General features: G+C 43.4%; 1 protein-coding gene across 1 annotated transcript in view; it reads right to left on the bottom strand.

Moving 5' to 3' along the window:
• MYO10 (myosin X) overlaps nucleotides 1-14,428 on the bottom strand; it is a 267,646-nt gene that overhangs the window by 87,524 nt on the left and 165,694 nt on the right. Inside the window, 3 exon segments of the mRNA XM_014582836.2 lie at nucleotides 2,763-2,843; nucleotides 7,972-8,080; nucleotides 13,990-14,072. Coding sequence (XP_014438322.1) covers nucleotides 2,763-2,843; nucleotides 7,972-8,080; nucleotides 13,990-14,072 — 273 coding nt within the window.

Raw genomic sequence — 14,428 nt, 5'->3', positions numbered from 1 at the left:
GTAACCAGGCCTAGTTTCAAAAGCTAACACAATTTGAAGGGAAAATTGACTCCATGCCAGCCAAGAAAATTAACAAAAACACTGGGGACTGAATTTTTCAAATGGAAATTTCTATCTTTATCATAGCATTGCCAGAGCTGGTTTGCTGAATCTACGATGCAAGGACTATAAAACTCCACAGTCATGCTTGACACCATGAAGAAAGGAAAAAGCTTCCAATTAGACTATGGCTCATCGGAAACTGTAAGATACATCCCAGCACCCAAGCCTTTCAATTGAGAAAAAAACAAAACAAAACAAAACTTGCCTATTTGGAGGATGAACTATGCTATTATTGCCCCTACTGTAAAAAAGGAGAAAGAAAACTCAAAACAGATTAGTGGCTCCTGTGACGGTATATCAAACACATGAAGTCCTTTTATACTGCGGTAAATACTGCCCCTTGGGTTTATAAAGTATAGCAGGTGAAATATACACCAGGTTGCATGACAGACTGTTGCCACAGAGAAAGCTGTTCTATGAGTTTCCTGCATTGTATCAACGAAAGCTATAGCGCCAACCCCATAGCTCGCTGGCTAAGGGAGACGGATCTCACATGGCCGACTGCAGTTTGAATCCCACACAGTGCACACGTGTGTGGGCACCCTAAATCCTAATGGGATGAAGAAATGGAGGAGAAGGGATCGCGGTGTGACTGGAAACCACTGGGAGACCCTTTATTCCTCTCTCTCTCTCTCTCTCTCTCTCTCTGGAAAGCACACCTGCCCTCTTGCAATTTCAAAAAAAAACAAAAACAAAAAGCTATGTATTATGTTGTCATTTTTTCTGAGAATGAAAACATTTTAATACATATTTGAAAAACCTAAAGATGAGGTACTTTTTAAACTTCTAGAATGCTGCTCATTGAGTTGTCATCACAGATCTTCTATAGAAGATAAATCTTGGCCACTTATGTCATATGAATACCAAATTCTCACCATCACATTTCACAACCAGGTAACAGACTGAAGAGATTTTTTTTTTTTAATTAAAGACAAGTCCAATGTTGCCTCTCTAGAAGAAAGAGAATTCAATATTGAGGGTTCTTAAAATAACACCTTTAAACTATAAATGAGGAACCAATATGATATTACATCAAAGGCAACTGGTAAACAACATAAAAATAAGATAAAAATAAGCCCTAGAATGAGTAAAGTTACCAGAATATAACCTAAGTCTCGTGGGAAACAGTTTTGGTCCGATGTCTCATTTTGGCGTTGATGAGGATGGGATCAAGTTCTTCAACATGAATTAGCTCTCTTTATTTGGAGTTTTCTTTTAGATTTTTGCCTAAGGTGCATGTGCTTGCCAGAGAGAGACAGAGAAAAGGAAATTGAGGACCTCCCACTCCTGGGAAGATAGCCACACCACAATCCCCTCTCCTCCACAATCCCCTATCCTCCATTCTCCGCCCAGGATTCTGGGCATGCATGACATGCACCTGGCATGATTTTCAAGCCAACAGGTTCAGGACTTAAACCCCAGGTGGCCATGTGGGAATCCAGTGCCCCAACTACCATGACACCTGCTGGACCCATCAACATGAGTTATCTGTTTAAATGACTAGCTTATGTGGGGGGTGAAGGGGTAGGGGGAGCAGCAGGTTTTCTGCCGAGAAAGGCTCCTCTAAGAGCTAATGTTCACCAAATCAAAATAATTTCACCTTCTTAACAACACTTGAAAGTATGTTATCCATTCAGCCTGGAATTCAGCAAGCATATATAACTAATAATACATTTAGCTTAGGCAGCTTCTCCTTTGTAAACTCACTTTTATTTTTTTTTAAGAGGTTTTTGCTATAGGGCATGTGTGCTTGCCAGAAAGAGAGATAGAAAGCAAGAAATTGCCTTCCTGGAGAGATGGCCATCCCTTCTCCTCTTGGGATCCTGGGCATGCTGGCACACTCACCCAGCGTGAGTTTAAGCCACCAGGTCTGGGACTCGAATCATGGTCAACTACATGGAAGTCTAGTGACACAGCCATTATGCCAACTGCTGGTCTCTTAAGCTCACGTTTTTATTTTTATTTTTTAATTTGCTATAGGGCTCATTGAGAGATACAGACGGGGAGAGAGAGAGAGAGAGAGAGAGAAAGAAAGAGAAAGAAAGTTGCCAGGTCGTCGATGAAACCACAGTCAGCCATGTAGGAGTCCAGTGCCTTAACTACCACACCACCTCACATTAAAGAGCCAGAAATCACAGCACCTGAACATTAAACCTTATGACAATCTTTAAGGTGTCTCCTAATAAAGTTACAAGCAACTAGTTAAAGTACTTAAAAGCCAGCATTACTACTGACATACATACTCTTCATCATGTTTCACTAAACAAACCAAAACAACAACAAAACAAAAAACTTAAAATGTCAACTACAACAAGAAACACACCAAGTATTTCTAAAGAAATACTGCAGAGCTTAAATTTCAAACCAAATGCTAAATAAAAGGAAGGAAGGAAGGGAGGGAGGGAGGGAGGGAGGAAGACATGCAGGCTTCATAGTTCTTCTTTTTAAAATAGATTCCCCTAAAGCCCAATGCCATCGTTCAAAAGCAGACCAATAGGCTCAAGAAATTGTGTTCATTTAAAGTCAGGTTATGATGATGTAATATCCATTCCAACACCTCCAGTGAAAGGACTCTGGAGAAACTAGATCAGAGAGTAACTAGCCCAGGAGGCTGTGTCCTCCACAGCAGGACCTCAGTCTAGAACAGGAGAAACTCTTACCTTCTGCATATTTGGCTTGATGCAGCGAACAAAGAAGGGGTTAGAGGAGCTCAGTGTTGCCATTAAGGAATGCAGCGAGTCCTATCGGGATAAAAAGGTATATGTTCACTTAGTCTCTCATCATGCCATTCTTCAAATTTCTCAGCACCCTAGCATTTATCAGAAACAACAATAAAGATAAAATAATATGAATCATAGGAATAATAACTTAGAATTTTTCATTTTTAATTAAGTCATTTTACTACAAAACTCACCAAAAGATATTACAATTTATTTTATTGTAATATTACTGCCAGAGAGTGCGTGCAGTCATGGGGTGGGGGTGTGAGAGGAAAAAAGGAGAGAGAAAGCACCCTCCAGGGGGGTGTGGTCACCCTGCAATCCCTTCTCCTTCATTTCCCCTCCCCCTCAGGATTCTGCATACACACACATGTACACAGCATGTTTTTGAAGCTGCCGGGACCAGGATTTGAACCACAGTTGGCCACATGGGATCCAGCTTCCAGGCTCCTGACCTCTGTGCTATGAGGCCAGCCAGACATTACAATTCATTATAATAGGAATTACTACATCATACACAAAACTCATCAACCACTTCCTTTGAAATAGTACCACTTTGAAAAGTCATTCTGTCAACAAACAAAAAACAAACCTAAGAGATAATTCAATGTTTCGTATAGAAAAACTGAGAGTATCCATTCATTATTTCTTTCAAAATGACAGACAACTTATACCAGTACTTTCCTGTAATCTTTCATTCCTACCCTCAAATCACCAAACCTCCAGGCTTCAGATAAAGCTATATTACTTTATTTTCTTTTCCAAGATTTTTTTAAAAGAACATTTTATTTATTTATTTATTGCCATAAGGCATGTGTGCTTCCTGGACAGACAATGAGAGGGAAAGTGAGAAATCACCCCCTAAGAGGGATGGTCGCACTGCAATCCCTTCTCATTTTCCTCTCAAGATTTTGGGCATGCATGTACATGCCCCTGGCATGATTTTCGAGTCATCAGGTCTGGGACTCGAACTGTGCCATGCCATGTGGGAATCCAGGACCCTAACCACTATGCAACCTGCTGGCCCTAAATGAAGAATTTTTAACATTTACAAAAGGAGAAAGAAGAGTATGAGTCCTTGGGACTAGCAGTTACGGTAATGGCTATGTCGCTGGACTCCCAGTGGCTATGTCAACTGCGGTTCAGGTCCTGGACCCGGCGGGTTAAACTCATGCCAGGTGCGTGTGCATGCGTGCCCAAGATCCCAAGAGGAGCATGGAGGACAAGGGGTTGTGGCGTGGCCATCCCCCCGGGGGGTGACTTCTCGCTTTCTGTCTCTCTGGTGAGCACATGCGCCCTATAGCAAAAAACCTCTCCAAAAAAAGGAAAAAAAAAAAAAGAGTATGAGTCCTCATCACCAGCTTCAGCTCATGTTAATTGCATCTCATTGGATCCCTGTCTCCATACGTCCTATACCCATCCCCTATAGACATGTCTTTCTTCTTTAATTTTTATTTCATTATTATTATTTTTTTATACATTCAATCACTATATATCATTTGGCTTCAGACAAAATTTATTCATCCATCATATTTCAACATGTGTCATAAAAGGCTAAACACTTCCAAACCTTAAGTAAGCACAATATCATCACACCTAAAAAGACTTAACATTAATATTAACTTAGGGAAGTTAATATTAAAATATGCAATGGCCTCAATTTAATATTAAAATACTTAAGTGCCTCAAATTTCATATTTTTTAAATGCTTTGTTCTTTTGCATCAGAATGCAAATTCACATACTGTAGTTGTTGATACAGCTTTTCTTTTAAGTTGTTTAGTTTAGTTTTTGTTATGGGTATATGTGCTAGTTAGAGAGAGACAGAAAGAGCGAATGAGAAATGACCCCCCCAAGAAGATGGCCACACCACAATCCCTTCTCCTCTACTCTCGGTCTCTTTTCAATCTCTTTAATCCATTAGTTTCCCCTCCTTCTCTGTCTGTTTTCTTCTTACAATCTTATTACTGGAGGTGAGTTGTCGAGAACCCAGCATTCTCTGCTCAGAAAGCTTTAGGATTTCTCAGAGGGAAAAAAGTATCCTGGCATTCACGGCCCTTCGTATTCTGATACCGATTTAAATTCTCAGACGTTGCCCATTCAGCTGACCATCTCTATGGACAGTCCCTCCCGAGAGATTCTAGACTCTTCTTCTGTCCGTGTTTCTACCACCTAGAAGGCTGTTCACCCTTTTCCACTTCCTTCATTCCTAGTCACTGTCCCAAACAGTCAAAAACATTCCAAGATATTCCAGGCAAAACTGGTCTCCTAGAGAAAGAGACCCAAAAGCGCCTGCTGGAAGACCTTTAAAAAGCTGAGGTGTTGGGCCAGCAGGGGGCATAGTGGCATGGCTGTGTGGTGGTTAAGGGCACTGGACTCCCACATGACCAACCGCGGTTTGAGTCCCAGGCCTAGAGGCTTCCTTTCTCACTTTCCTTCCCTGTCTCTCTCACTCTGTCCCTCTCTGGTCAAATTTAAATAAATAAACAAAGTTAAATTTTAAAAAGAAATAAATCAAATTATTAAAAAAAAAAAAAAAAGCTGAGGTCTTAAAGTTAGACACACCTTGGTTCCATTCAAATCCTCACCTCAGTCCTCTGAGGGGTTGAGAGGCTCTCTCTTTAAATCTCAGTTTTCACATTTACCACGTGGGAACAACAGGTACTCACAGGGATATATGAGTGACCGAGACAGCATGCATAAAGTGAGCAGGACAGGGTCCAGCTGCAAAAGCGACTAGCCCAGTCACGGACACACCGGAAGTTGAATGAGCAGCTATTATTACGTTCAGCTGGGTGTCAGACTCCTCGCTTTCCACCTGCCTTCCCAGGACTGTCACCCACATTGGTGTGCACCTGGGTCAGGCCAACCACAGCCTAACAGCCTCAGAATTGCGTAACAGAACGCAGCCCTGTGCACCCCAGGGTGAAGAACTCAATGAAAGGCGCCTCACAGGGGACCAGCAGATGGCATAATGGTTACATTGCTGGACTCCCACATAGTCAACCAAGGTTCAAGTCCAGGACCCGGCAGCTTGAAACTCACGCCAGTGTGTGTGCATGCATGCCCAAAATTCCAAGAGGAGACGGGAGGATTGCAGCGTGGCCATCTTCTCTGGGGGTTGACTTCTCACTTTCTGTCTCTCTGGAGAGTGTATATGCCCAATAGCAAAACCCTCTCTTTAAAAACAGAAGAAAAATAAGAAGAAAGAAAGATGCCTCACAGGGGGCAGACTTAGTAAATGCCTTCTGACAGATATGCCTTTTTCTCCTTCATGGTAGGATTTTTTACTTGAGGGTAAAACAGACAAGTTAGGGAAACAGCCTTCATATGCTCTACCTCAAAACTATACAAAATGGCCAGATATTTAAAATGCAAATAAGAATGTTTATTTCTCCTGAATTAAGGACAAGGTAACCGACATTGAGCTTATTTAAACGCACTTGGTCATTTTCCTTATTGTGACACTGTAAACATACTTGGGAACAAATACAAATACTCAGACATAGGGAGAAATATGCCCTTTTTCTCTTTCTTTCTTTTTGTGGGGGGAGGGGAGGGAGGTTTTTGCTATAGGGCTCTGGGACTTGCCAGAAAGACACAGAGAGACAGAAAGCGAGAAATCACCCCCCCAAGGGGGATGGCCACGCCCAATCCCTTCTCCTCCATTCTCCTCTTGGGATATTGGGCACGCACACATATGCGCCCAGCATGAGTTTAAGCCACCGGATCCGGGACTCAAACCGCAGTTATCTACATGGGAGTCCAGTGACATAGCCATTACGCCAACTGCTGATCTCAGTGTACCTGTTTTTTTTTTTGAGAGGTTTTTGCTATAGGGCACGTGCGCTTGCCAGGAAGACAGAGAGAGATAGAGAGACAGAAAGCGAGAAATTATCCCCCACGGGAGATGGCCATGCCGCAATCCCTTCTCCTCCACTCTCCTCTCGGGATCTTGGGCATGCACGCACATGTGCCCGGCATGAGTTTAAGCCACTGGGTCCAGGACTTGAACCACGGTCGACTATGTGGGAGTCCAGCGACATAGCCATTATGCCAACTGCTGGTCTCAGTATGCCTTTATTTCATGTAAGACTCTAAACACATACATAGTGATCCTGAATACAAAGAGAACTTCTTAAGAACAACTGTTATGGACCTTCAGGTAGTGTGGAGGTTGGCGCACTGGATCCCACGTGGCTGACTCTGCAGTCCTAGTCTCAGACTTGGCAGCCTGAAAATTATTCTGGGTGCGTGTGCACACATGCCCAAAATCTCGAGAGAAGACTGGAGGATAAGGAATTCTCCCTGGAGGGGTTATTTCTCACTTTCCCTCTCTCTCTGGCGAGCACACATGCCCTATAACAAAACCAAAACTGTTATTTCAAAAGCTTTGAGGAAGTAGCTACCCTATTTATAAAAAGATTGGTGTGGGACCAGCAGATGGTGTAATGATTACTTTACTGGACTCCCATCTAGTCAATTGTTGTTCGAGTCTCAGACCCAATGGCTTAAACCTCACTCCAGGTGCATGTGCATGTATGCCCAAGCTCCCAAAAGGAGAACATAGTAGAAGGGATTGCAGCATGGCCATCCTCCTCCATTGGGGGGTGGAGGCAGTGATTGAGTGATTTCTTGCTTTCTATCTCTCTGTCTCACCAGCAAGTACACATGCCCTATAGCGATAATCTCTCTCTCAAAAAAAGAAAGGATTGGTGCAGCCTGCATGGCACACAGATAGCACCACTGCCTAGGAAGCTGGAAATCACACGGGGGGCCAGGTTTGGCTCTGAGGTCAACCTGAACACAGTAGGCACAGAAAAGCACCCATCTGTAATACTATGCAATTGGGAGGCTGGGGCAGGAGGATCGTGACATGGTGAGACCCTCCCAAAAATGCCTGTCTCTCTCCTTCTCTCTCCCTCTCTCCCTCCTAAAGGAAAAAATAAAAAATAAAAACATCCACGTGTTTCCCTTGATTCAGGAAAAAAGTATTTTATTGCTAGATCGCTTTCTAGTTTAAAAGCATAACATAAAGAAAACTAAATGAAATAAATCTTCTCACAGACCTCACCTATACTCAACTCCCCTTTTCAGTTCTTAAAATCACAATCACCATGCATTCATCAAAGCCCCTGGTGGGAACTGACCTTGAATTGTGAGCTGACTGTGGGCCTCCGATGTTTGCTTCCACATTTCAAGGTATCCTGGTTGTTGCGGCTGGAAACGTGTTCAAATAGGTCATAGATGAAGTCGAATCTGTGTGAGGAAGAGCAGGAGGCTCGTGAGGCTCACACCCGACGATTAGGTGCTCGTTGACTGTAATTACGGGGAACTTGGCCACTGGCAATTGAGAGTGATGCAGAGAAGACCAAAGACCGCTTCCAAAGATTTCCAACTACTGCCAAGGAGCTTTAGGCACTGAAAACATAGCTAGCTTTGAGGCCAGCAGGTGGCTTGATGGTTAAGGCACTGGAGTCCACATAGCTGACTACGGTTTCAGTCCTGGACCTAGTGGCTTGCTTTCTCACTCTCTCTCTCTCTCTCTCTCTCTCTCTCTGGGTGTTTCACTTTGGGGAACATACATGCCCTATAAAAACTTAAAAAAAAATAATAATAAATTCATAAGTAATTAAAAAAAACAGGGGGCCAGTAGATGGCGTAATGGTTATGTCACTGGACTACCATATGTTGGACCACAGTTTGAATCCCGCACCCAGCAGCTTAAAATTCACACTGGACGCATGTGTGTGCCAAGAGGAGAATCGAGAAGAGATTGCAGCATGGCCTTCCCCCTGGGGAGTGATTTCATGCTTTCTGTCTGTTTCTCTGGTGAGTGCATGTGCCCTTTAGTAAAAAAAAATCTCTAAAAAACAACAAGCAAAACATAAACTTCCAAGCACTAGATTCTTGCAAAGGAGAAGTGGAGTGAGGTGACAGTGACCCAGGGTGGCATCCCACTTAGATGTGCTGTGCTTTCTAGGGAGCCACCTACGCCTCTGCAGCCTGGGTTTCCTCACAGGTCAGAACAGCTTTGTTTTGTCCATCTCTCCACACAATAGCCAGTTATCCAACAGAAAAGCACTCCTGGGGACCCCTTAACTCTGGACTCTGGAGCGAGGCAGCCTGGGGGCGAATGCCCCGCCTTCACGCCTCTCTAGCTGTGACACATGGGCAAGATGGTCCATCCCTCTCTCTCTAGGTTAAAGGTTTTCACCTAGAAATTAAGTATAATTTTAGAATGTATTTCTTAACAGCCCATTAAGCAGATTCAGGAGCCTGGAATCCACCTGGCTGACCCCCTGGCTCAAGTCTGGAGCCCAGCACCTTGAGAAACAAGGCAGGCGCATATTCATCCATGCCCAAAATTCAAAAAGAAAGGAGAAATGATGGGACTGTGGTATGACCATGCCCCGTGGGCATGCATGCTTTCTTTCCCTCCCTCCCTCTCTCTCTCTCTCTCTCTCTCTCTGTCTCTTTCAATGAGGACATGCACCCTCTGGCAAGTTTAAAAAAATAAAGAAAAAGGAAGAAAGAAAGAAAGGAAGGAAGGAAGGAAGGGAGGAAGGAAGGAAGGAAATCAATTGCCACTATTGATAAACTTTGGATGATAATTTGTCCCCTCTGAAGTTCATGTTTTGGAATTTGGTCCCTAGTGTGACAGTGTTGGGAGGTGGTGAGACCTTTAAGAACTGAGGCCCTGTGGGTGGTGACTGGACCATGGAGGCATCGCTCTGATGGAAACCCAGTAAGTTCTAGCTCTCATGAGAAAAGGTTGGTCCCGTGAGAGCAGATTGTTATCAAAGGAAGACGGCCACCCTCAAGCCTCTCCCTCTGCACTCCTGGACCTAGTGTCTTGCTTTCTCTCTCTCTCTCTCTCTCTCTCTCTCTCTCTCTGGGTGTTTCACTTTGGGGAACATACATGCCCTATAAAAACTTAAAAAAAAATAATAATAAATTCATAAGTAATTAAAAAAAACAGGGGGCCAGTAGATGGCGTAATGGTTATGTCACTGGACTACCATATGTTGGACCACAGTTTGAATCCCGCACCCAGCAGCTTAAAATTCACACTGGACGCATGTGTGTGCCAAGAGGAGAATCGAGAAGAGATTGCAGCATGGCCTTCCCCCTGGGGAGTGATTTCATGCTTTCTGTCTGTTTCTCTGGTGAGTGCATGTGCCCTTTAGTAAAAAAAAATCTCTAAAAAACAACAAGCAAAACATAAACTTCCAAGCACTAGATTCTTGCAAAGGAGAAGTGGAGTGAGGTGACAGTGACCCAGGGTGGCATCCCACTTAGATGTGCTGTGCTTTCTAGGGAGCCACCTACGCCTCTGCAGCCTGGGTTTCCTCACAGGTCAGAACAGCTTTGTTTTGTCCATCTCTCCACACAATAGCCAGTTATCCAACAGAAAAGCACTCCTGGGGACCCCTTAACTCTGGACTCTGGAGCGAGGCAGCCTGGGGGCGAATGCCCCGCCTTCACGCCTCTCTAGCTGTGACACATGGGCAAGATGGTCCATCCCTCTCTCTCTAGGTTAAAGGTTTTCACCTAGAAATTAAGTATAATTTTAGAATGTATTTCTTAACAGCCCATTAAGCAGATTCAGGAGCCTGGAATCCACCTGGCTGACCCCCTGGCTCAAGTCTGGAGCCCAGCACCTTGAGAAACAAGGCAGGCGCATATTCATCCATGCCCAAAATTCAAAAAGAAAGGAGAAATGATGGGACTGTGGTATGACCATGCCCCGTGGGCATGCATGCTTTCTTTCCCTCCCTCCCTCTCTCTCTCTCTCTCTCTCTCTCTGTCTCTTTCAATGAGGACATGCACCCTCTGGCAAGTTTAAAAAAATAAAGAAAAAGGAAGAAAGAAAGAAAGGAAGGAAGGAAGGAAGGGAGGAAGGAAGGAAGGAAATCAATTGCCACTATTGATAAACTTTGGATGATAATTTGTCCCCTCTGAAGTTCATGTTTTGGAATTTGGTCCCTAGTGTGACAGTGTTGGGAGGTGGTGAGACCTTTAAGAACTGAGGCCCTGTGGGTGGTGACTGGACCATGGAGGCATCGCTCTGATGGAAACCCAGTAAGTTCTAGCTCTCATGAGAAAAGGTTGGTCCCGTGAGAGCAGATTGTTATCAAAGGAAGACGGCCACCCTCAAGCCTCTCCCTCTGTACACATCCACCATCCAGTCCCATCGGCCATGCTGTGAGATAGTCAACCTGATGCCAGCCTCACGCCTTTAGACTTTCAACCACCAAAATCGTAAGCTAAATAAGCTTCTTTTCCTTGGAATTCACTGTCTCAAGTATTTCTGTTGAGTGCAATAGAGGACAAAGACAGCTCTCTGATAACATTTTACCTTCCTCGCACAGAAGACATTATGCGCTATACAGCTGTGGAGATGGGGGTGGGGGTGGGAGGTGGGGGGAGGTCTGATGACTTCCCTGTCACCAGGAAAGACAATGAGGACATAACCCCCAAGGCAGTAACGGTAGCACTCTTCCCAATCACTTATCACTTTGCCCCAACTCTTTCATTTTTGTTCTAGGAAATTTTTTTAGAGAGATTTTTGTAATAGGACACATGCGCTGCTAGAGAGACAGAAACAGAAAGCAAGAAATCACCCCCCTTCCCCCAGAGGGGAGAGCCATGCTGCAATCCCTTCCCCTCCATTCTCCTCTCAGGATTTTAGGCACACATGCACATGCACCTGGTGTGAGTTTCAAGCCACTGGGTCCAGGACTAGAACCGCAGTTGACCATGTGGGGGTCTGGTGGCTTAACCACTATGCCATTTTCTGGCCTCTCTATGTTATCTTTTAAGTTCTCTAACTGTGCTTGAAGTTCTTTGGGGAAAAACTTCAGTTCCACAAAACTATTTCAAATGCCAGAGGTGAGAGAGAGCAGTGAGTGAACCCAAGCTCACTAAGGGCAAGCTGGGGCTGAAACAGAGAGTTCCTTACCCCAATCACAACACATCATAAGCTATGGCAGAGGAAGCCTGTGAAACCCCACCTGGATGGGCTCCAGGCCTGTGACCCTTTCAAGAGAAACTGCTCTTCTGTTCTTCTACCTGAAGTCAATATGGGGCTTTTATTTACATTTATCTGTTTGTTTATTCGTTTATTTAGATTTTTGCCATAGGGCATGCCCACTCACTGGAGAGGGACAGAGAGAAGGAAAGTGAGAAAATATCCCTCAGGAAGATGGCTGCCCACAACCCTCTCTCTTCCATTCTCTTGAGATTTTGCGGTGCGTGCACATGCACCCATTGCGTCTTTCAAGACAAGTTTGGGACTTAACCACACAGTGGGCCAAGTGGGATCCAGTGCCTTCACTCCATGCCACCTGCTGGCCTCCTGCACTATGGTCTTTTTAAGATAGCATCATTTTTACAGAACTCACCTAAAGTAAAAGATCTGATCATGTAGTAAATAGTGAATCTTCACATAGGAAATTTAAAGTAAATTTAAAGGTCAAATGCCTCAAATTTTGAGCTTCTAAGTTCATACTTTAGATTGGCTTATTTTGTACCAATTCATAGCTAAGAGACAGTGTGTGGTCATCTGGTATTCAGATATGCAAAAGTATGACAGGTTGTAAGTGACTGTGCTGAAACACATAGGAAGTACCACCACTTGGGAGGCTGGAAGCCACAGGGGAGGCCTGGGATCAGATCCCAGGTCAACCTGAACACACAGGGCATATGCATGTGCCTATTACATTAAATCTTATTTAATCGGAAGGCTGGGGCAGGAGGATCATAGTACTGTACGATCTTATCAAAAATGTCTAACTCTGTACCTGTCCTTTTCTCTCTCTGTCTCTCTCACTCTCTCATAAAGGGGGAAAAATACCATTTCTGTTATATTGGGTCATCAGAAAAATAAACATTTTTGCATAGACATTATGACTTTCCCAACAACCTAATAGATCCACCAACACAGGTACTGAATGCTTTCAGGCAAGGTTTTTTTCCCTAACCCTTTCTCTCTCATAAAGTCTTCTAAAAGTAGGACACGTCCTCGTTTAATACATACAAATGGCTAATCATTAAGTGTTTCAACACGCTAACTATTATGTTAATGGTGAGATTTACAATTCATGAATGAATAAGTGAATCCATAATAAATTTCATAATTTCAGCTATATTAAGACTTGTTTACTTCTCTTGACATCACTTATACAATCTAAAGACATATTTTTCCTACAATCCAAGACTGAAATCAATTTAACACGTTGTCCTAAAGCCACCATGAAGTGAGTAGGCCATACTGGTTAAGATCTTATGTTCCTGGGGCTGGCAGGTGGCATGGTAGTTAAGGACACTGGACTCCCACATGGCCAACTGCAGTTTGAGTGCTGGACCTGGCGGCTTGCTTTCTCACTTTCCTTCCCTCTCTCTCTAATTGTACCTCTCTGGTCAAATTAAATAAATAAATAAATAAATAAAGTTAAATAAAATGATTCTTTAAAAAAAAGAAGATCTTAGGTTCCTGCAACCAGCAGATAGCATAATGGTTATGTTGCTGGACTCCCATGCAGTAGGACACAGTTCAGGCCCTGGACCTGGGGACTTAAAACTCACACTGGGTGTGTGTATGTGCATGCCCAAAATCCCAAGAAGAGAAGACTGTGGCATGGCCATCCCCTCTGGGGGATGATTTCCCAGTTTCTGTCTCTCTGGTGAGTGTACCTGCCCTATAGCAAAAATCTCTTGACTGCAGTCTATATCATGCTGGGTAAAGTCTCTTCACAATCTAAATGATGTATAGCTATTTAATGTATGATTTAAAAAAAAAAAAAACTTAGGTTCTTCAACTAAGCAGACCTGTCAAAAAAACTAGGCTCTACAACTGACTGGTTACCAGTTGAGGGGAGTTGGGCAAGCAATTCAACTGCTCAAGCCTCAGTTTCCTCATCTAACAAAAGTGATAATAGTACCTTACTCATGGGTTTACTATTCCAGTATTTCATTAAACAGTTGTCAATGCTACTGTTATTTCATTACTGTTGAATCATTTTATTGATGAAATAGTGCCTGGGGAGGATGATATTAAATCAAGTTTCTTACATGTTAGTAATTTGTTCTATATCTGTGAATTAAGAACATTTGTACAAATATTGACTTGTTTGATGCTGACGACCTGGGAGACTCTGACATACCGGCTTTCTCTTAGCAAGTTTAGAAGGTCATCTCTAAAGGTGTCTCTGTTCTTCTCCAAGATACCGCGGACATCATACTGCACCTGGTTTTAAGAAATAAAAGACAGAGAGGTGAGCTGATTGAAAGCATAAGATTCCTTTAAAACCTAGACCCATGGATGCCAGCAGGTGGCATGGTGGTTAAGTTGCTGGACTCCCACATGGCCAACCACAGTTTGAATTCCAGACCAGGCAGCTTGCTCTCTCACTTTCCTTCCCTCTCTCTGTCTAGTGAGTGCTCATGCACTATACCAAATTAGAAAACAATAATAATGATAATAAAATTGAATAAATAATTCTTTTTTTTAAAGAATTATTTTATTTAACTTTATTTATTTCAATTTGACCAGAGAGAGACAGAGCGAGAAGGAAAGTGAGAAAGCAAGCCAGCAGGTCCAGG

The sequence above is a fragment of the Tupaia chinensis genome, unplaced genomic scaffold (assembly GCF_000334495.1).
Source record: "Tupaia chinensis unplaced genomic scaffold, TupChi_1.0 Scaffold143836_1, whole genome shotgun sequence".
Lineage (NCBI taxonomy): Eukaryota > Metazoa > Chordata > Mammalia > Scandentia > Tupaiidae > Tupaia > Tupaia belangeri.
The sequence above is the reverse complement of the archived record's forward strand: the minus strand, read 5'-3'. Positions and strand labels throughout refer to the sequence as shown.